Genomic DNA, 23613 nt, shown 5'->3' with positions numbered 1-23613 from the left:
AGCCAGAATGACTCATCTGACAAGTCAGATCAAGCCACTGTGGTGTGCAATACCTTCCAGTACATTCACGATTCATTTAAAATAAATTCACACCTCTTACAATGGTCTACAAAGCTCTGAAAGATCTTCCATCTACTATCCTTGATCACTCCACCTTAGCTATCAGACCCCTTAGATCACTTGTACTAATATGCTGCCTTCTCCCAGATATTCCTTTGCAAATATTTCTATCTGGAGCCTTCTTTTAGATATCTTCTTGGCTCCTTATTTGCTATATTCCAGTTTGGTTATTAGGTGTTTCCTCTCAGTGAAGTCCTTTGGGCTACCTTAAGGAAAATGAATGATCCTTGTCCTCAGACTCCATGCTTTGTTTACCCTGATTTATTGGTCTCATAACAGGTACTATAAACTGGCATTATCTATATATATTTTTTTTCATATTTGCCATGGTCTCCCTCTGCTAGGACACAAAAATTGAGGATCTATAGTTTTTTAAGTAAAAGTGATAGTAAAGTTTGTAAAGAAGGGAATATACTTTCAATAGACTTAAAGCAGGTCATTTTTAGAGAGAAAGAATGAAAAAGACTGTCTGTGTATTCTGTACTATATCTCTACTTTCTAGCATGGCAGACACATGCTAAATAATCAGGAAATATTTTGAAATGAGATTATTAAACAAATTTTGAATGTATATTCCATTTAGGTAGCTCTTCCCCTGTACAGACACACACACACACACAATGGCCGAATTGACATAACTTGTTCAAGAGTTTACTTTTATTTGATTTATTTAGCTCATATTAGCTAAGTACAGGTGGAAGTGGAGTTGGAAAGTTCATAAAAATCGTCTTTAATAGCATATTTTACTTCCACTTAACTTAAAATAGATACAAATACCAAATATAGTAAAGAAGAAAAGTTCATAATAAAATAACATATAGAATAAGAATATGTGGATTTTTATGATTCTTTTTGATAACATAGTGGATTGAACTCAAGACCACATACTTCCTAAGCAGGCACTCTACGATTTAAACCCTGACCCCAACTATTTTGTCTTTATTTTCCAGATAGAATCACACACATTTTTGCCCATGACTGGCCTCAGACTGGGATCCTCCGTCCTATGCACCCTGTGTAGCTGGGATTACAGTAGGGAGCTACAATGCCTGCTGCACTTTTATGATTTTTGAACACAGATCTAGTGACAATTTGTTCGAAGATGTTGTAAAGGCAGGCTTCAGCATCCTTATAAGAAGTCAAAGTAAACAACTGCACATGTTTATTCAAATATCTTTTTTATAAAATGAGAAAATAGCATGTTTCTTTTCTTCTGACTTTGCATGAAATAAAATAGGTTGCATTATTAAAATTTATTTGGCTCATCTCAAAACCCACAATATACTAGTTATCACATTTGCTATTAATGATATTGCTTTTACAGGTTAATCCACCAGTTCTGAATTCAACATCAACATTGAATCAACAGAATGAATGTGACTAAATTCATTCTAATGGGACTGATACACAATCCACAGATGCAGAAAATTCTATTTTTACTGTTACTTATCACCTATATTATCACCATCACAGAAAACCTACTCATTGTGGTTACCATAATGGGGCAGCCAGACTTGGAATTCCCCAGTGTATTTCTTTTTGGCCTTTTTATCTTTGATAAAGGCATGCTATTCCTCTTCCATAATCCCTAAAATGCTAGCTGACTTGCTTTCTGAAACAATAACTATCTCATTTAATGAGGGCATGATACACCTTTTTGTTGAACATTTTTTAGGTGGTTCAGAAGTTGTCTTACTTGTGGTCATGGCCTATGACCACTATATGGGTATCTGTAGACCTCTGCATTATGTAACCATGTTGAATCATCACATGTGCTATCTCCTAGTGGGGGTGTATTGGGAGTGAGTTTTTTCCACTCTTTTGGGCAGATTCTAGGTGCTTTCTGGCTCCCATTCTTTGGTCCCAACATCCTCGATCACTTCATATGTGACATTTTTCCTCTGATACAACTTGCCCGCACTGATACTTTCCTTCTTGGTCTCTTTGTTGCTGCCAATGGCAGGGTAATCCCTGTGATAAACTTTGTAATGTTGTTGATATCTTATGGGGTCATTCTGTGTTCCTTGAAGACTCACAGCTCTGGGGGAGGGGAAAGCCCTTTCTACATGTGTCTCCCACATCACAGTTGTCTTGCTCTTTGTGCCCTGTATTTTTATATATCTATGACAAGTAGCCACCTCTCCCATGGATAGAGCCATAGTTGTGTTTTATACTATTGTCACTCCCATGTTAAATCCAATTATCTACACTGTGAAGAATGCAGAAGTAAAAAATACTATTAGAATATTATGAAACAGGAATGCAGTTCCAAGTAATAAATGACATAATATGAATGTTTTGTTTCTAACATTACCCTTGCAATTTTATATTTTATTAGAGTAAACCTCCCTATTCAAGTGTGGATAAATTCCAAGAAACCTCCAGTGATACTTGGAACCATGGATATTACTAAATCATACATATATATTTTCATCTTCATCATATATGTGATATATATTGTACATATGATATATATATGATGAAAATGAAAAAATATATACCTCTCTCTATATAATAAATTTTTCCTATACATATATATCTAGGATAAAACCTATTTTATAAACTAATCATAATAAGAAATTAACAACTAATAAACAATTACAAATATATATTATAATAAAAGTTTGCTCTTTGGGGACATTATTAACTAAAATATAGGTTACTTGAACACAGCACTATGATAACATGACAGATAACCCAGAGAGGAACTACCTAATGGGCAAGTAGTTTATACCATGTAGATATATTAGACAAATGGATGATTCTTGTCTCAAGCTGGATGGAGTGGAATGATGTCAGATTTCTTCATACTACAAAAATGGCATTCAGTTTAAAATTTATGACTGGTTGACATTGGAAGTTTTCATTTAATATTTTTGATACATAGTTAATCACAGAACCATGGATAATTTGATATTTCTATACTTAAATCCTTTCTCACACTTCTCATGTGAATCCTAAAGCACTTTTCAAGGAGGATATTATGATTTTTTTTCTATTTTGTAAGTGAAGGAAAAAAGAAGTTCAAAGGAGAATAATAAACACAATGGTCAATTTGCATTCTTTTGTATCCAAATTTTATGTCCTTTCAAACATTTCAAATGGTATTAGAGAGAAAAACCACTAAAACATGAAAATGTTTCTTTTCTAATTGCAGAGTTGCACAATGTGCCTGAATATATCAGCTGTTGGTACTGTAATGCCTACTGATGTCTAAGACAGTGGAATGAAAATAAGAAGAAAGATACTTGTCAGTAATCTCTTTGCATGCTCTCAATAGCTCTGATTTAAAATTATAATGGGTATCTTGTGTTGAGTACGATGATTATAAAAATTAATTATATTTAAGCTTATGTGAAATTTTTCAAGTGTCCTTACCTGGTCCACAAACTTTATAAAATTGAAATCAAGTGCTTCTACATTACAATGAAAGGGGACTCTGAATGTTAAATAAGTTAATAACTGCCAATGTACAGCAGCTTTGAGTCCAAATATCTCTACTTCATATGCCATATTTTATCATATAGAATTCCTTAGAGCTTATTTTTTGATTATGGTTTGGAATATTTAATATTATATGCCTTATGAAGTATCAATTTATTAGATTGAAATTTATCAGTGGAAATTAAATACTGTTTTTCAAACCATATAATAAAAAGTATCCATTAATCAATCTCACTATTAAAAAGTTGGTTTATATTTAATGCCTTAAATATGGAATCCTCTTTGACAATTGCTTTAGGAAATGGTTTGTAAGGTATTTAGAAAGAAAACAGGAATCATTACTGCACAGTCAATCAAAGAAAATAGTTCTTAAAAGCAACATACCTGACTTGCAAGGCTTTGTTGTGAATAACTTTTGGATCTTTTAAACTGTCTTTTATTGTTTTTACAGTAAAAAAATATGAACATCATGTTTATAGATTAGTTTTTTGACATAAAGATCCAGGCTCCCATCTCATAGGTAATACATGTTTTATTGACGAAATTGGTGGACTCTGTGTTGTAACAATATTGAGCAAACACAACGTGATTGTAGAAACAAGATGAAGAACAAGAATCCCAGCCCCAGGATTGGGAGACATGGGTTTCTTCCACACCGAGTCATCTAATTCCGGGATCTTAATGAACTCATCGTGTTTCTATAAGCAATTTACTTTGTACATTTAGAAGCATATGTTCTGTGATTCAGTTTATATTAGTATACTTATTGCCTTAAGTGTTGTTTTATTTGCTTCCGCTTCATGCAGAAATCAAGTTGGAAAGGTTTTGAGAGGTTATACATAACAGGTGAGCAATTTACTGCATCGCTAAACTTTGTCATTTTTGTGAACTGTTTAGATGAAACTTGAGATGAAGGGACTGGATTACAGTAAAATATTAGCCCTGCATTTGAGTGTTTGGTTGCCTTGAGGAGTGTTCCTCTGGCCACTGAAGAACATAATACTCTCTATATGAACATTTACACAGGTACTTGGATTCTGTTGTATTAGGTAGCAAAGTTGTGAAATGTCATACTAACCTCTCAGCTCATTTCTTGCCAATGTGATCTAATCCACATATCATTTCTTTTTTTAAAAATCTGGCTTACACTTTCAGTTTGACCTATCTCTGTTGCTGTGTTTCTCAGTGTTTTTGTCCACTCACTCCTTGTTCTTGTATTCTGGAAACAGACTTTGCCTTTAGTCCCAGGAACTCTTCATTTGAAAATTTCTGGAACTTCATGGACAGCTATTACTGATTCTATAAACTTTGTCCTTTTTCCAATTCATGCTACTTCAGCCTCAGGGTAACTCAAGTAGACAGGTGTGAGAATTTCAAAAATCTCTCTCCACCTTTACTCTAGCTAATTAGAGGCTTTGTGAATAGTCAATGGACCACCATAATGAATTTTAGTATTTTATTGGGTTGAGCATGATAAACTTTTTAAGTATGCTCATTATCTTATCTGACTTTATCTCATCATCCCATGCTGAAAGACACATTTACAACAATTTCACAGATGAGAGTTAAATAAGGTAGCTATGAGTCTTCATTCAAACTTTTATCACCTGCCATCACAAATACTATCATGACACTAAACTATTTAAGTCAAATTTAGTTCAGTCAGATGATCTCAGTTTTCTTCCTTCTTCTTTTCTATATTTTCAAATTTTAATTAGCAGAGGTTAATTATACAAAAGCTTCATTGTGATATTTATACCATATATATAATGTACTTTACCAAATTTGCCCAGTGCATTTCTTAACTACACTTCCTTCTCCCTCCTCCTTTTAAACAGTTGTTGATTAATTTCATTGTGCTATTTTTGTACACATACATAATGTGTTTCTATAATATTCATCAATGTTTTTAACATGACACCTGCTATTCACAGCAACTGCATTCTCTCAAGCCAATTCATAGTTAAGTATAATTTTTCTTTTCTCATATTTTAGAAAGCATATTTGAACCTGGATGAATGAGGTTTGATATAGGATTGATACCATATTTAATGCAAATTATTTCAAATGTCAGTATGTGCTTCTTTTAATAGATAATTCCAATACATTTCATATTGGTGACGGCATGAAAGTGCCATGACACATAAGTTTCAAAACAATAATCTGAAAATAAGGACCCTTGACCAAGATTTAGAAGGTTTGGCTTTTATATTCACTTGGTAGATGATAGTCTGACTTCCTGATTTAGTTTTCTCTGTTGTAAAGCGGGAATATTGGTATTTTTTTCCTATTCCATAGGGATATTGTTATATTAAACTTATGAATAAAAATGCATTTTACAACTCCGAATATAATTCAAGAATGTAATTATTTTCACCATTATCATGTTAATCCCATTGGGATGAGAAACAACTCCTTTGGAGACATATTGTAAACTTACTGTGAACTGCTTCAATAATAAGATGGGCTACAACTGTCACTTAATGTATACTCCAAAAGAATACTTTAAAATTGTGGTAATAATGAAGGTTGTGTTGGCACAAGATAAAATACTTTAATAAAAAGTTTAAAAGATTGACAGTTACCTACTTAAATGTTGATTTATGCAAGATAAAATATCCAGATTCTATACAAGCGTACTATTGCCTTCAAATATCCAAATTCATTAGCAGTCAACTGTTTTGTTTTGCTTTCTCTGGCATAGTAATTTGTCTTCGTGTGGACTTAACAAAAAAGTTCACAATTAAAGATGAATGCTATGAAGTTTCTCCTCTCATGTTTAATTAAGTACAGTGAAGTAATTGGGTTGTAAGCAAGGTCTGCTAATAGTATTGAAATTCCCCCGAGGCCTAATTAGCCACAGTCAAGAAAGTTCTCCTGCACTAGGTATGTGGCAAGTTTGGGCAGAGCTCCAGAGAAAGGCATTATCCAAAGGCAGTGTTTATAAATCAACAAAGACTTACAATGGCTGAGCTTGTAAACATTTTATGCTCACAACTTTACTTCTTTCTTTATGAACTAACAACTATTTGGGACTCTGGCCATGAAGTTATGTCAGACAAGTGGATAGGTGAGATTTTTTTCAAAAAAGGAAATCATATAATGATATATTATCAAGATTCAATGAACCTTAACATCATATAATCATAATTTAATGAGGTGTAAGGGAAAGGAAAAAGTGATAAAGGGATAAGTGGGAGTAATGAAGGATTGAATATGATAAGAATACATGTATGAATATATGAAATGACATTGTGAATCCATATATGATGTATAATTAATATAAACCAATACAAATCATACAATTGTCCCTCATCCCCACCAATCTAGGTTTGAATCTCTTTTTCAGCATGTAGGCACTAATAAACATAGAATCAATTATAATTTCCACCAATTTAGAAGTAAAAATATCTAGGGATATTCATACAATATATCAAAATTGGCATTCCAGAATTCCCCATTTAATATTACAACATAAGAATTTTCTATGTCACATAAATTTAAAAAATCTTGGCTTAAAACTACATATCATACTATGGAATATATGTTGTATATTTTTCTTACCCATTTCTCTCATGTGGTCATCCCACATAGCTTCTAGTTTTCTCATCCTTTAATAATTATGTTGAAAATATTTTTATATAATATTCTTTCTGTAAAATACTTTGTCTTAGGATTTCTTGGACTAAGATCGTATAGTCTAAGAAAAAAGACAAAATGAGTTCCATTTCTTCATAGTTATTTCCAAATCACTGGTATTGTCTTAAATTATACTCACTATGCTCTTTTCAGATCTGTTTAGGAATTACATTAGAGTAAGAGAGTATAACAAAGTTGCTGCACTTCCTTTTCACATATATATAAGATTTTCATCTTTGGTAAATAATAAAATAAAGGTCTTTATGCATTTTGCATTGAAAGAAAAATAATTTTTGCCTTATTTATATTTTTCTCTTCAATTTTTGAAAAAGGTATGACCTTAAATTTAAGATAAATTTCTCCATTCTATTAATAATGTACTATCCTCTAATGAAGAGTGATGTATGATGCATGCTATGGGAGAAGACTTGAGAATATGTAAAGGTAAAGGTGATAATTCATCTCCCTGCTGTGTGGAAATCAAAGGTCAAGAGATGAATTACTAAAGGCTTTTTACAGACATATTTTTATGGACTGTATATGGAAAACCATACATTAATATACAAGGTAATTGTCCAACAAACACATAATGGATACTTATATATAGTAAATTATCTATCTACATATCTAACTATACATGCTTGTATGCATGTATATGTAAGTACAGTACTTTATTTTATCTAGTAGTCTCTTTCTGTTCTGTACATCAAATTGCTATTTTTGAACTCTTAAAAATGGAGGTTCCTTTGCTTTGTAGATCTTCATTAATTGAAATACCTATCTAAGAGTATTTTTGCATCCCAGTGTATTGAAAAGATAAATTTTCAGAATAAAATTATGTTAAATTGATATATGGAACATAATTTTGAATAATAAACATTAATTAGCCATCATTTAATTATCTTGAAAGCCAAACTACTCAGCAATTAAAGGCAATTAATATTCTCATGTCCTACAACATATGACAAAAACTATTAAATTGGAATGGATCTTCTCTTTCAAAAATCTGTTTGCATTTCTTATATAGTACATAGTGTTGATGATGAGTGGGAGGAAGAGAGCACTTGAACTCTTTGGTGCATTGACTGGGGATGCAGGAGTATTTTCCACATGGAAATGCAGGAAGTGTGGTAATTCATCACACATTGTTCATAACTTAAAAGATGCTGGACACTGAAGACATTGGTCCAGACTCTGTACTCATCACAGAGATGAAATAGACATGAATAGCCTATGTGTTATGGTAGATTGCCAGGGAGGGTGGGGTGTTTCTCCAAAGATTTAGAAATTTTTCTGATCTGCTTATTTACAGTAGATATGCTTTTCTTTCACAACTTAAAGTTGTGAGTTTAAACATAAGAAAGAATAACCTGAACCTTTGTACAGAACTTTACAGTTTACAAAATACATCTCCTAGTTATAATTTGCAGGTACACAGATACAGAGGGAGGGTTCAGAGGCATCGATCACTGGAATGACTTAGCAAAGTCAAGGACTTAGAAATAGAAGGAGAATATGTATCTCATGGAGATATCCCAATATTATCTCTGTAGTTATACAATGACTATTCTGCTAATGACATTTTACAGGTGTTAGTCAGTATCAGGTATCTGATGAGACAGACATAGATAAAGACAAAACAATTGTGAGTGCCAAGATTATGCTCCACAGTTAAAGTGACTATACTATATTTCTATACTGTAAAATTCAGAGTATCATCCATTCATGATTAATTATCTCTTTCTTTAACTTTTAGTAGGAATTTCAGGCCTCAATAATGTGTAAATTTCTGAATGGATCACCACATGCCTCCCACCAATGTGACTGAATTTATTCTCTTGGGACTCACACAGAACCCACACTTGCAGAAAATACTCTTCTTTGTCTTCTTACTCATTTTCCTATTTACTGTGCTGGCCAATCTGCTCATTGTTGTCACCATCTCCCTCAGCCCTGTGTTGTCAGCTCCTATGTACTTCTTTCTCACTTACTTGTCATTCATAGATGGCTGCTACACTTGTGTCACCACCCCTAAAATGATCATTGACCTGCTCTACCAGAGGAGGACTTTCTCTTTGGGTGGCTGCCTGACTCAGCTCTTCGTGGAGCACCTCCTGGGAGGTTCAGAGATCATCCTCCTCATTGTCATGGCCTATGACCGCTATGTGGCCATTTGCAAGCCCCTGCACTACATGACAATTATGCGGCAGGGGCTCTGCTACCTTCTGGTGGTGGTAGCCTGGATTGGAGGGATCCTGCATGCTACTGTGCAAATTCTTTTCATGATCAACCTACCCTTCTGTGGTCCCAATGTTATTGACCACTTCATGTGTGATCTCTTCCCATTGTTGAAGCTTGCCTGCAGAGATACTTATAGGCTTGGAATGGTAGTGGCAGCCAACAGTGGAGCCATGTGCTTGCTCATTCTTTCCATGTTACTTGTCTCCTATGCAGTTGTCCTGAACTCCCTGAAATGTCATGGATCTGAAGGACGGCGCAAAGCCCTCTCCACATGTGGCTCCCATTTCACAGTTGTTGTTCTCTTTTTTGTTCCCTGTATATTCACCTACATGCAGCCTGTGGTTACCTACCCTGTGGATAAGTGGGTGACTGTGTTTTTTGCAATCCTCACTCCCATGTTTAATCCTATAATTTACACAGTGAGAAACACAGAGGTGAAAAATGCCATTAGGAATTTGCTGAAGAGGACAGTAATGTAGTTTGCTCATTATGCTAAGTAGATGATGGTATACTAAATAGGATTATATCTGTGTTAAATTTTACAGAATGGTGACAAGAAAGGAAAACCAAATCCCCACAACATTTTTTATTATAAAATTTTTATTAGGATATATTCATTGTACAGGGAAGATTCAAAGTGACAATTCTTATTGGGCTTATATTGTACATTGGTTAGATCACCCCCATTCTCTCTTCCCCCAAAACTATATCACCCAACTTAAAGCAATTGGAAGATATTTCTTTGTTCTATTTTGTGTAAATATATGAAGTCCATTCACCATATACTCTCACCTTAATCTCCTTCATTCACTCCCATTCTCACTTGTACCTGCCCACACACTGTACCTATTTTAAGGTCCTGTCTTTCATTATTAATATGTAAGTTGATGTTCACAGAGGTTTCTCTATGTATCCCTGTTGTAGGTATAGTTTAGTTTGGTCTCTTGAACCCCTTCCATTAATCTCCCTTATACCTTGGCCTCCTACCCCCCTTTTCAACAGCTTTCAATACACATTCTTATATGCTCCACCTTCATAGATGTTGTGTTTTATGATACTACTGGTGTTTTGTCATTCTCTCTTACTTTCTTTCTATTTTTCCCAGAGTTACATAGAGTATTGCCACTATTACTAACATGTTCTACATATGAATTTGTATAGATCATGTTTATTTTTGTGCATATTTATCTTTTGGATCTATTTTCTACATATAAGAGAAAACATGTGGCCTTTGTCTTTCTGAATTTGGCTTATTTCACTTAACATGATGCCCTCCAATTGCATCCACTTTCCTTCAAACCACATGGCATTATTCCTTATGGCTGAGTAAACTCCATTATGTAAATATATCACAATTTCTTTTTTTTTTTTTTTAGATTCTTCACAATTTTTATTTTGCTTGAAAGTAGCAACCTAAGTCCTAACTTTGACATGATTAAACTTTGACATGGTTAAGAGTACTTTTTCTTTATATAAGGAGTTTGCAAATAAGTATAAATATATTATTTTTATTTTTTTGAAGTCCAGGGAATTGAACTCAGGGCCTTGCATATGCAAAGTGTTCTACCACTGAGCTACATTCTCAGCCCTTCATAAATCTTATATTATGAAATTTACATTTTCCTGAAGTAGTAAATGAAAAATGTCTGTAGGTCATTAAAAAAAGGGGATAAAAGAACAAGTGATCCTTCTTAAATTATACAATATTTCTCAGTTCTTTAGTTCTGATTTCAACATCATAAGCTTATTTTCTACTTGGAGAGTTGGATGAAACCTAAAATAAATCCTTTTTTTGGTGGTAGTATGTATTTGAACTCAGGGCTTCATGCTTGTGAGGCAGGCACTCTACCACTTGAGCTATGCCTCCAGCCCAAAAAATGTGATTCTGATTCAGTGAAAACTGAATCACTTTATGATTATTCATAAAGATTTCCGTGCCTCAGTCCGCTTCTTGATAGAAGTCCATTCCTTTTGTTGGGGGTGGGGTGGGGTGGGTGGCGGTACTGGGGTTTGAACCATTCCATTTATATAATAATAATAAAAAAGCACTTATTTTACTGATCTAAGGTTTTCATCCAAAAGTTCTACAATGGCTTCTTCATCTGCTGATTGAAGCAGTCTCTGAATTAGCTGATCCAAGGACCTCTCTCCACATAAAAATTCCTTAATGTCACGAACTTCATATGCTATCCTGTGGTCAGTGAGTCTACCCTGGGTGAAATTATAAGTCCGAATTCTCTCTGCTTGGGCTCTTGTTTCCACTTGTAATTTTCTAGCACTTTGTTGTCAGCACTTGTCTTTCTCAATAAACTGTTGGTAGAGTCTAGCTCTCAACACACGCAAAGCTATTTCTTTATTTTTCAGCTGTGATCATTCCTGTTGACACTCTACTACCAGCCCTGTGGGGATATGGACAAGCCCGACAGCACTGTCTGTTGTATTAACATGCCGTCCTCCTGCTCCTTTGGATCGAAATGTATCTATTCACAAATCTCTGGGGTCCACTTTCACATCTACCTCATCTGGTTGAGGAAGGACAATAACTGACATTGTTCTTGTGTGGATACCCTGCATCCTTGAGGACAGGCCCACCTCAGGGATCCACTGACTTCGGTGAACCCCACCTTCATACTTCAAATGCTTATAGACCTTGTCTCCAGAGATCAGGGCAGCTGCATGATGCAGTCCACCATAATCTGCTGCTGTGTAATTCAGCAGTTCAAATTTCCAGTGTTTATAACATGAATAATTCTGGTACATGTCAAATATTTCTTGGGTCAATTGCTGGCAGATAACACCTCCAGTAGTTCTTCCAGATGTCACCTCTAAAATAACATTATTTTTATCATATTTCTCCTTTGGCACTAGATTCTGGAAAAGTTCACTGTAGAGTGTATTGATTTTTTGATCAATGATTTGCCTTTCTTCCAATACAAGTTCTTGTAAGTGCTTATCATCTTGTTTACTTAGACTTTTACACATTGATTCTAATTCTTCAACTGCTTGTTCAGCCTCCTGAATTTCTTTGTAAATGGCTGTGAATGGTGCCAACTCAGCATGCCTCTGCTTTAAAGACCTTTGGTCTCCTTCTTTCACAGAGCTATCCTGCAAACACTGACCAAGTGCTTGGTACTCCTTACTCAAGTCTTCCATATATTTCTGCAGTGCTTTATGTTTCCAGAGCATCCTGGTATCTTGATGACAATATTTCCTGGACCAATTCTTATTTAACAGATGATGGAGAATGTGATTCCTGTTTTGTCTAAAAACCAACAACCTTGTATCCTGATGTGTCTGCCTAAGCTGGTATCACAATTTCTTGATCCACTCATCTGTTATAGGGCACCTGGGTTATTTCCATGGCTTGGTTATTGTGAATAATACTATGATGAACATCAGTGTACAGGTGTTTCTGTTTCATCCTGACTTAATGTTCCATTGGGTATATGCCAAGGAGCGATATCACTGGGTCATATGGCAGTTCTGTCTTTAGCTTTTTTTTTTTGAAGACTCCATACTGCTATCCACAGTGGTCGTACTAATTTGCACTCCTGCCAACAGTGTATAAAGGTTCCTGTTTTGCCACATCTTCACCAGCATTTGTTTTTATTGCCCTTGAATATGGTCATTCTAACTAGGGTGAGATGAAATCTAAGTGTAGTTTTGATTTGCATCTCATTTATCACCAGGAAAGTTGAACACTTCTTCATGTATTTACTAGACATTTGTACTTCTTCTTTGAGACTTCCCTGTTTAATTCATGTGCCCATATCTTCACTGGAATGTTGATTCTTTGGGGGCTGAGTTTTGTTTTCTCTTTATTCATATATTCATATGTGCATACATTTGTTTGGGTCATTTCACCCCCCCTGCCTTCCTCCACCTCCCTTTGCCCCCAAGTGCTCCTTGCTTCCAGGCAGAACCTGTTCAGCCCTTTTCTCTGATTTTGTTGAAGAGAAAACATAAGCAATAATAAGAAAGACAAACTGTTTTTGCGAGTTGAGATAAGGATAGCTCTACAGAGAGATTCCTAGCATTGCTTCCATGCACAAGTGTATTACAACCCAAACTGATTCATCTCTACCTGATTTCTTCACTACTTCCTGGTCACCTTCCCATATTGACCTCTATTGCTTTAAGGTTAGTGTAGTATCTTCTCTTGAATGGGGACATCTAGCACTTTTAAGTTTTGGGCTTCCTACCTATCCCCATTCCTCCTGTATATGCTCTCCCCTTAGCGTGTGACCCAAGTCAAAGAACATTACTGCCTTTAGCCAAGATCTAAAGTCTGCATGTGAGGGAGAACATACAATATTTGGTCTTTTGAGTCTGGCTAACCTTGCTCAGGATGACGTTCTCAAGTTCCATCCATTTGCTTGAGAATAAGATTTCATTCTTCATGGCTGAGTAAAACTCCATTGTGTACAAATATCACATTCTCTTAGTCCATTCGTCAGTAGTGGGGCATCTTGACTGTTTCCATAAGTTGGCTGTTGTGAATAGCACTGCAATAAACATGGGTGTGTAGGTGCCTCTGGAGTAACCTGTGACTCATTCCTTTGGGTATATCCCCAGGAGTGGGATTGCTGGATTATATGGCAGATCTGTGGATAGTTTTTTAAGAAGCCTCCATATTGTTTTCCAGAGTGGTAGCACAAGCTTGCATTCCCACCATCAGTGTATGAAGGATCCTTTTAACCCACATCCTCACCACCACCTGTTGTTGGTGGTGTTTTTGATGATAGCTATTTTAATGGGATGTGGTGGGAGATTCCAAGATGGCGGCTAGAGGGAGGAAGCAGAAAGCGAGCCTCCTATAGTGAAATCTTGGAGAGATGCTAGAGACACATTTTGCAGGCATAATCTCTGAGAAGAGGCATAACTTTCACCCCTCCACACCTCCAACCGGCGCAGAGAATCTCCACTTCACATTAAACAGAGAAACCAGGAGGGCCCCCAGGCCACCAGTCGCCGGCACCCAGATGGGTTGGGAAGACACGGACCAGGTGAATTTGTGGTACCACGGTACTCCCACAGACAAGCCTGGGCCAGAGCAGCATAGCCCCCGGACAGACTGACCTTCACCCAGGGAAAAAAGAGAAACTGATAATAAGCAATAACAACAAATAAGACACGCAGGAAAGAGGGTGGCGCACACTGAGTGCCGAAGATTGGGGGAAGGGAATCTTTCCTGGGACTGTAAATAAACAAGCCGGGTGGGCCGAAGAGGCTCTGGTGGGAGCAGGGGCACTTGCCCAGAAACCAGGAGCGGGAAAGCTTGTGAGAGTGGCGGAGGGAGGAAAACTCCACAGGAAAGGAGGGAAGACCCACCTCCCACATGAACTGTAAATAAACATGCAGGCCTGAGAATGTGGGTGCAATGTCATCTTTCCCAGTGCTTGGAAAGGGGAAAGCTTGTAGCAGAGGCTCCCGCACAGGAGAAATCTGAGCAAACAAAGACTGCAGGGCCAGGTGAGTGCTAAGCTCACCCCTGAGATCTGCATAAATATTGCCTCCAGCAACAGCAGGCTGACAGCAGCAGTCAGGCAAGCCACAGTTGCAGATACCATTCTCAGAACTGTCTCCAGACTCTTCTTTTTTTCCTTTGTCTCCCTACCTTTGATAAGAGAACAACCAAATTACACCTGCAAGCTGAAAAACTTACTGAAACTGTATTGCATTTGAACTTGGACACTTGGTGGGTTTTTTTGGTGGGGCATGTGTGTGCAGTTTTGTTCTACTTTATGTGTCCCCTTTGATGAGACAACGACAGAACAACATCTGAGGCACCATCTGCAGGATTGGAGACTGAGACGGACACACAAATTATTAAAACTGAAACTTCATTGCATTTGAACTTTGAGGGTTTTTTGGTTTTTTGGTTTTTTTCTTTTTTTTAAATTTTCTATTTTTCATTTTATTTTAATACATTTTTATAAATAGATTTTTCTTTCATTTCCTTATTTTTTATTTTTATTTGTACCTTTATTTTTTTACTTTTGATTTTCAATCCTTTCTGTTTCTCTCTAATGTCTGTTCAGCTTACTGTCGATTAGTACACTAAAGCCACTAAAGCTCCCTGTTTATACCTTTGAAACCTTCTTGTCTGATACCTTGTTCTGTTTTCTCCCTCCAGTCTGTGTATTTGTTTTTCCCATTTCCTTAACTTTGTGCTTTCCATCTCAGCTCACCCTTCCATTCTAAATATTACCATTGTTATTATTACAAGATAGAAAATACTTAATTGCACACAGTACAGGGACAGTAACAACACCAAAGACAATGACGGGATGAAAGAAAACACAGGGAAACCAGTTTCCCCACAGAAAAAAATTAGTACAGGAACCAGAGGGGAATGAAGAAAACAGGTACTCAGATCCAGACTCCAACAAAATGAAGATAAACTATGCCAAAGGACCCAATGAAGCCCACAAGAATAATTTAAAAGAAGACATACTACAGGTACTCAACGAGAATTTTATAGAGATGATACTGGATAGGGTCAACTAAAATGTGCAGGAGACACTCAAGAAATTCCAAGACAACAAAAATAGAGAATTTAAAAAACCAAAAGAAGAAATAAAGGAAACCATAGAAGCACTGTATAAACACCAAACTGAAAGAGAGAACACAATGAATAAACAGATAAATGAACTCAGGACAAAAATACAGAACATTAAAGAGGAAAATATCCAGGGTATGGAAAACCTCAGAAAAAAGAACGAAACAGAACTGCAAAACAAAACAGAAAGCCAATCCAGCAGAATAGAACAAACAGAAGACAGAATCTCAGAACTTGAAGAGGAAATGGTAATTAAAGGAAAAACTGAAGAACTATTAATTAAACAGCTCAAGACCTGTGAAAAGAAAATGCAAGAACTCACTGAGTCCATCAAGAGACCAAATTTGAGAATCATGGGTATCGAAGAAGAAGAAGTGCAAGCGAAGGGAATCTGTAATATATTTAACAATATTATAACGGAAAATTTCCAAAATCTAGAGAAAGATATTCCCATCCAGATGCAAGAGGCCTCCAGGACACCAAACAGACCAGATCAAAATAGAACTACTCAATGACATATCATTATTAAAACAACAAGTTCAAAAATTAAGGAAAGAATATTGAAGGCTGTAAGAGAGAAAAAACAAGTAACATACAAAAGTAAACCCATCAAAATCACAGCAGACTTCTCAACAGAAACATTAAAAGCAAGAAGAGCATGGGGTGAGATCTTCTAGGAACTGAATAAAAATAACTTCAACCCCAGGATACTCTACCCAGCAAAACTATCATTCAGAATAGATGGAGCAATAAAAGTCCTCCATGATAAACAGAAACTAAAACAATATGTGACCACAAAGCCACTACTACAAAGGATTCTTCAAGGGATTCTGCACACAGAAAGTGACACCCAACTTAACCATGAAAAGACAGGCAGCAGAAAACCACAGGAAAAGAAAAAGCAAGAAAGTAGAGAGTAACCTCAACTTAGGTACACACAATCACACCTTCAAACAACTAAGACAACTAAATGACAGGAATCACCACATACCTATCAGTACTAACACTTAATGTTAACAGACTTAATTCAACCATCAAAAGGCACTGCTTGATGAAATGGATTAAAAAGGAAGATCCAACAATTTGTTGCTTACAGGAGACCCATCTCACTGACAGAAATAAGCATAGGCTAAGGATATAAGGCTGGAAGAAGATTTACCAAGCCAATGTCCCCGAAAACAGGCAGGAGTAAAAATACTTATCTCTGACAAAGTAGACTTCAAACCTACATTGATCAAATGAGATAAAAAAGGACATTCCATATTAATAAAAGGGGAAATAGACCAAAAGGAAATAATAATTATCAACCTGTATCCACCCAATGTCAACGCACCAATTTCATGAAACAAACCCTGAATGACCTAAAAGCATATATAAACGCCAACACAGTGGTTGTGGGAGACTTTAACACCCCATTATCATCAATAGATAGGTCATCCAAACAAAAAATCAATAAAGAAATCCAAGATCTAAAATATACAATAGATCAAATGGACCTACTTGATGTCTACAGAACATTTCATCCAAATTCTACACAATATACATTCTTCTCAGCAGCCCATGGAACCTTCTCCAAAATAGATCATATCCTAGGGCACAAAGCAAGTCTCAGCAAATATAAGAAAATAGAAATTTTATCATGCATACTATCTGATCACAATGTAGTAAAAGTAGAACTCAACAACAAAAGTAAGACAAAAAATATGTAAACAGCTGCAAACTAAATGACTCATTACTTAATGAAGAATGGATCATTGATGAAATAAAAGAGGAAATTAAAAAGTTCCTGGAAGTCAATGAAAATGAAAACACAAACTACCGAAAGCTATGGGACACAGCTAAGGCAGTCGTGAAAGGAAAGTTTATAGCCATGAGTGCATGTATTAAAAAGACTGAAAGATCCCAAATCAATGACCTAATTATACATCTCAAACTCCTAGAAAAACAACAACAAGCAAATCCCAAAACAAATAGAAGGAGAGAAATAATAAAAATAAGAGCTGAAATCAATGAAATAGAAAACAAAAAAAAAATACAAAGAATTAATGAAACAAAAAGTTGGTTCTTTGAAAAAATAAACAAGATCAATAGACCCCTGGCAAACCTGACTAAAATGAGGAGAGAAAAAAACCCAAATTAGTAGAATCAGGAATGCAAAAGGGGAGATAACAACAAACACCATGGAAGTCCAGGAAATCATCAGAGACTACTTTGAGAACCTATATTCAAATAAATTTGAAAATCTTAAAAAATGGACAGATTTCTAGATACATATGACTATTGGAAACTGAACCAAGAGGAAATTAATCACCTGAATAGATCTATAACACAAAATGAAATTGAAGCAGCAATCAAGAGTCTCCCCAAAAAGAAAAGTCCAGGACCTGATGGCTACTTTGCTGAATTCTATCAGACCTTTAAAGAACTGATACCAACCCTCCTTAAACTGTTCCATGAAATAGAAAGGTAAGGAAAACTGCCAAACACATTTTATGAAGCCAGTATTACACTTATTCCAAAACCAGGCAAAGACACCTCCAAAAAGGAGAACTATAGGCCAATCTCCTTAATGAACACTGATGCAAAAATCCTCAACAAAATAATGGCAAGCCGAACTCAACAACACATCAAAAAAGATTATTCACCATGACCAAGTAGGCTTCATCCCAGTGATGCAGGTTGGTTCAACATATGAAAATCAATAAACATAATAAACCACATTAACAGTAGCAAAGACAAAAACAACTTGATCATCTCAATACATGCCAAAAAAGCCTTTGATAAGATCCAACACCATTTCATGATAAAAGTTCTAGGAAAACTAGGAATACAAGGAAATTACCTCAACATTATAAAAGCTATATCTGACAAACCTACAGCCAGCATTAAACTTAGTGGAGAAAAACTGAAACAATTCCCTCTAAAATCAGGAACCTGACAAGGATTCCCAATATCTCCACTCCTATTGAACATAGTACTGGAATTCCTAGCCAGAGCAATTAGGCAAGAAGAAGGAATAAAAGGAATACAAATAGGTAAAGAAACTGTCAAAATATCCCTATTTGCAGATGACATGATTCTATACCTTAAAGACCCAAAAAACTCTACTCAGAAGCTTCTAGACATCATCAGTAGCTATAGCAAGGTAGCAGGATATAAAATCAACATAGAAAAATCATTAGCATTTCTATACACTAACAATGAGCAAACTGAAATAGAATGTATGAAAACAATTCCATTTACAACAGCCCCCTAAAAAATCAAATACCTAGGTGGAAACCTAACAAAAGATGTGAAAGACCTCTACAAGGAAAAGTATACACTTCTGAAGAAAGAGTTTGAAGAAGACTATAGAAAGTGGAGAGATCTCCCATGCTCATGGATTGGTAGAATCAACATAGTAAAAATGTCTATCCTCCCCAAAGTAATCTACATGTTTAATGCAATTCCCATCAAAATTCCAATGAAATTCATTAAAGAGATCGAAAAATCTACCGTGAAATTTATATGGAAACACAAGAGGTCACAAATAGCCAAGGCAATACTCAGTCAAAAGAACAATGCAGGAGGTATCACAATACCTGACTTCAAACTATATTACAAAGCAATAACAATAAAAACAGCATGGTACTTGCATGAAAACAGACATGAAGACCAGTGGAACAGAATAGAGGATCCAGATATGAAGCCACACAACTATAACCAACTTGTCTTTGACAAAGGAGCTAAAAATATATGATGTTGAAATAGCAGCCTCTTCAACAAAAACTGCTGGGAAAACTGGTTAGCAGTCTGCAAAAAACTGAAACTAGATCCATGTATATCACCCTATACCAAGATTAACTCAAAATGGATCAAGGATCTTACTATCAGACCACAAACTCTAAAATTGATACAGGAAAGAGTAGGAAATACTCTGGAATTAGTAGGTATAGGTAAGAACTTTCTCAATGAAACCCCAGCAGCACAGCAACTAAGACATAGCATAGATAAATGGGACCTCATAAAACTAAAAAGCTTCTGTTCATCAAAAGAAATTGTCCCTAAACTGAAGAGAACACCCACAGAGTGGGAGAAAATATTTGCCAGCTATACATCAGACAAAGGACTGATAACCAGAATATATAGGGAACATAAAAAACTAAATTCTCCCAAAACTAATGAACCAATAAAGAAATGTTCAAGTGACCTAAACAGAACTTTCTCAAAAGAAGAAATTCAAATGGCCAAAAAACACAAGAAAAAATGCTCACCATCTCTAGCAATAAAGGAAATGCAAATTAAAACCACACTAAGGTTCCACCTCACCCCTGTTAGAATAGCCATCATCAGCAACACCTCCAACAACAGGTGTTGCCGAGGATGCGGGGAAAAAGGAACCCTCTTACACTGTTGGTGGGAATGTAAACTAGTACAACCACTCTTGAAAAAAATTTGGAGGCTACTTAAAAAGCTAGACATTGATCTATCATTTGATCCAGCAATACCACTCTTGGGGATATACCCAAAAGACTGTGACACAGGTTACTCTAGAGGCACCTGCACACCCATTTTTATTGCGGCACTATTCACAATAGCCAAGTTATGGAAACAGTCAAGATGCCCCACCACAGACGAATGGATTAAGAAAATGTGGTATCTCTACACAATGGAATTTTATACAGCCATGAAGAAGAACGAAATGTTATCATTCACTGGTAAATGGATGGAATTGGAGAACATCATTCTGATTGAGGTTAGCCTGGCCCAAAAGACCAAAAATCGTATGTTCTCCCTCAGATGTGGACATTAGATCAAGGGCAAACACAACAATTGGATTGGACTTTGAGCACATGATAAAAGCAAGAGCACACAAGGGAGGGGTGAGGATAGGTAAGACACCTAAAAAATTAGCTAGCATTTGTTGCCCTTAAAAGCAACTGAGGCCAATAGGAAAAGGGAACCAGGAACCAGAGAAAAGGTTAGATCAAAAAGAATTAACCTAGAAGGTAACACACATGCACAAGAAATCAATGTGAGTCAACTCCCTGTATAGCTATCCTTATCTCAACCAGCAAAAACCCTTGTTCCTTCCTATTATGGCTTATACTCTCTCTACAACAAAATTAGAAACAAGGGCAAAATAGTTTCTGCTGTGTATTGAGGGGGTTGGGGGGAAAGGGAGGGGACAAAGTGGGTGGTAAGAGAGGGGGTGAGCACAGGGGGGAGAAATGACCCAAGCCTTGTATGCACATATGAATAATAATAGTAATAATAAAAGACTGCATTAGTTTGTTAAAAGGCAGAGAGATCCACGACCTACTTACTGGTCAACAGTCTCATCACATCTCACCATCACTGCACTGGAATCAGATTTCAGATTTCAGCATGAGTTTTGGACAAATGACAGTAGTGACACTCTCAGAGGAAAGTTTAATGTATACATCAGACCTCCAGGCGAGACCAAAACTCCCGTGCCCCAAAGTATAGGGAAGTGCTTCTTGACCCCAAATGGGAAAGCCAGAGTACTTCCTGACTTCAAATCATCGTGAGAAGCCATTGGTAATGACCAGCATGGATCAAGAATGGTGAGGCCTTCTGGAACATTCTGTCTGTGCACAACTGTTGAGGAAAAGATGAAAATGGTAATGACAGAGACTGAATTTCTGGGCAGATCAACTAGAAAACATTTCAGAATGAAAATGTAAATCTTTAAATAATGCATTGTGCCATTTCTCATATTTCTGGGACTGCTGGGAAAAAATCCATGCATGGTTATAAAATGGGAAGGCCATTTGTCACTTTAATCATATTGCCCCTTAGTCTTCATTTTCTTTTTGCAGAAAAAAAAAATTAAGACACAACTTTCTTAGTCTCTTCCTATGGGGGGATAAAACACAGATTAAATATTTTCTTATTTGTTGTTAAAGTGTAAAAAAAAATAATGGGATGAGGTGGATTCTTAGTGTGGTTTTCATTTGTATTTCCTTTATGGCTGGAGATGGTGAACATTTTTTCATGTGTTTTTTGGCTATTTGAATTTCTTCTTTTGAGAAAGTTCTGTTTAGTTCAGTTGCCCATTTCCTTATTGGTTCATTGATTTTGGGAGAGATTAGTTTTTAGAGCTCCCTGTATATTCTCGCTATCAGACCTTTGTCTGTTGTATAACTGGCAAATGTATTCTCTCACTCTGTGGGTGGTCTCTTCAGTTTAGAGTCCATTTCTTTTGTTGTGCAGAAGCTTTTTAATTTTATATAATCTCATTTGTGAATCCTTTCTTTTAGTTGCTGGGCTGCTGGAGTACTATTGAGGAAGTCCTTGCTTATACCTATTGTTCCCGGGGAATTCCCTGCTCTTTCCTGTATAACTTCAGAGTTTTGGGTCTGATATTAAGGTCCATGATCCCTTTTGCATTAATATATAGTATAGGGTAAATAAATATGGATCTAGTTTCAGTTTTCTTGCAGGCACATAACCACTTTTCCCAGCAACATTTGTTAAAGAAGCTGTCTTTTTTTCATCGTATGTCTTTGGCACCTTTCTCAAAAAACATAACTGTGTGGATTCATATCTGGGTCCCCTATTCTGTTCCAGTGGTCTTCATATCTGTTTTTATGCCAGTACCATTTTTCTTTCTTTTATTCATATGTGGATATAATGTTTGGGTCATTGCTCCTCCCTTCCCCCCACCCCCTCCCTTTGTCCTCACCCACTCGCTTCCAATAGAAACTATTTTGCCCTTATCTCTAATTTTGTTGAAGAGAAAATATAAACAATAAGGAGGACAAAGGGTTTTTGCTAGTTGAGGTAAGGATAGCTATACAGGGAGATACCTAGCATTGCTTCCATGTACATATGTGTTACATTCTAAATTGATTCTTCTTGAACTAACCTTTTTTCCAGTTCCTAGTCCCCTTCTCCTATTGGCCTCTGTTGCTTTAAAGTTTCTGCATTAGTTCCTTTGTATTGAAGACATCAAATGTTATCTTGTTTTTTTGGGTTACCTATGTATCCTCATACTGCCCTTATGTGCACTCGCCTTATCATGTGATCATAGTCCAATCTCCTTGTTGTGTTTGCCCTTGATCTAAAGTCCATATATGAGGGAGAACATATGATCTTTGGTCTTCTGGGCCATGCTGTCTTTTTTGCTATTGCTTTGTGAAATAGTTTGAAGTTGGATATTTTGATATTTCCAGTATTGCTGTTTTTGCTGAGTATTGTCTTGGCTAGTCCCAGTCTCTTGTGTTTCCAAATGAATTTTAAGGTAGATTTTTCAATCTCTGTGATGAATGTTGTTGGGATTTTAATGGGAATTGCATTGAACATGTAGCTTGCTTTTGGTAGTATAGCCATTTTTACTATGTTGATTCCACTGATCCATGAGCATGGGAGACTTTGCCACCTTCTGTAGTCCTCCTTGGTCTCTTTCTTCAGGGGTTTGCATTCTCCTTGTAGAAGTCATTCCCATCCTTTGTTAAGTTTATTACTAAGTATTTGATTTTTTTTGAGGCTATTGTAAATGGAATTGTTTCCATATATTCTTTCTCAATTTGTTCATTGTGGGCCTATAGAAAAGCTAACAATTTCTGTAAGTTGATTTTTGTATCCTGCCACCTTGCTGAAGC

The 23613-nt window shown here is 36.1% G+C and overlaps 1 protein-coding gene and 2 pseudogenes across 1 annotated transcript; 2 read left to right on the top strand and 1 right to left on the bottom strand.

Annotated features, from left to right (window-relative positions):
- Positions 1 to 1490: 1490 nt before the first annotated feature.
- LOC141421683 (olfactory receptor 4C46-like) lies at positions 1491 to 2403 on the top strand (annotated as a pseudogene).
- A 6593-nt stretch (positions 2404 to 8996) lies between these two features.
- LOC141421680 (olfactory receptor 4C3D-like) lies at positions 8997 to 9923 on the top strand. The gene has a single exon (XM_074068800.1). The coding sequence runs from the start codon at positions 8997 to 8999 to the stop codon at positions 9921 to 9923; it is 927 nt and encodes a 308-aa protein (XP_073924901.1).
- A 1511-nt stretch (positions 9924 to 11434) lies between these two features.
- The window catches only part of LOC141416789 (peptide chain release factor 1, mitochondrial pseudogene), a 44611-nt pseudogene continuing 32432 nt past the window's right edge, over positions 11435 to 23613 (bottom strand).

Source organism: Castor canadensis, chromosome 1 (genome assembly GCF_047511655.1).
Source record: "Castor canadensis chromosome 1, mCasCan1.hap1v2, whole genome shotgun sequence".
Taxonomy (NCBI): domain Eukaryota; kingdom Metazoa; phylum Chordata; class Mammalia; order Rodentia; family Castoridae; genus Castor; species Castor canadensis.
Note: the sequence above shows the minus strand (reverse complement) of the source record. Positions and strands in the feature narration are given on the sequence as shown.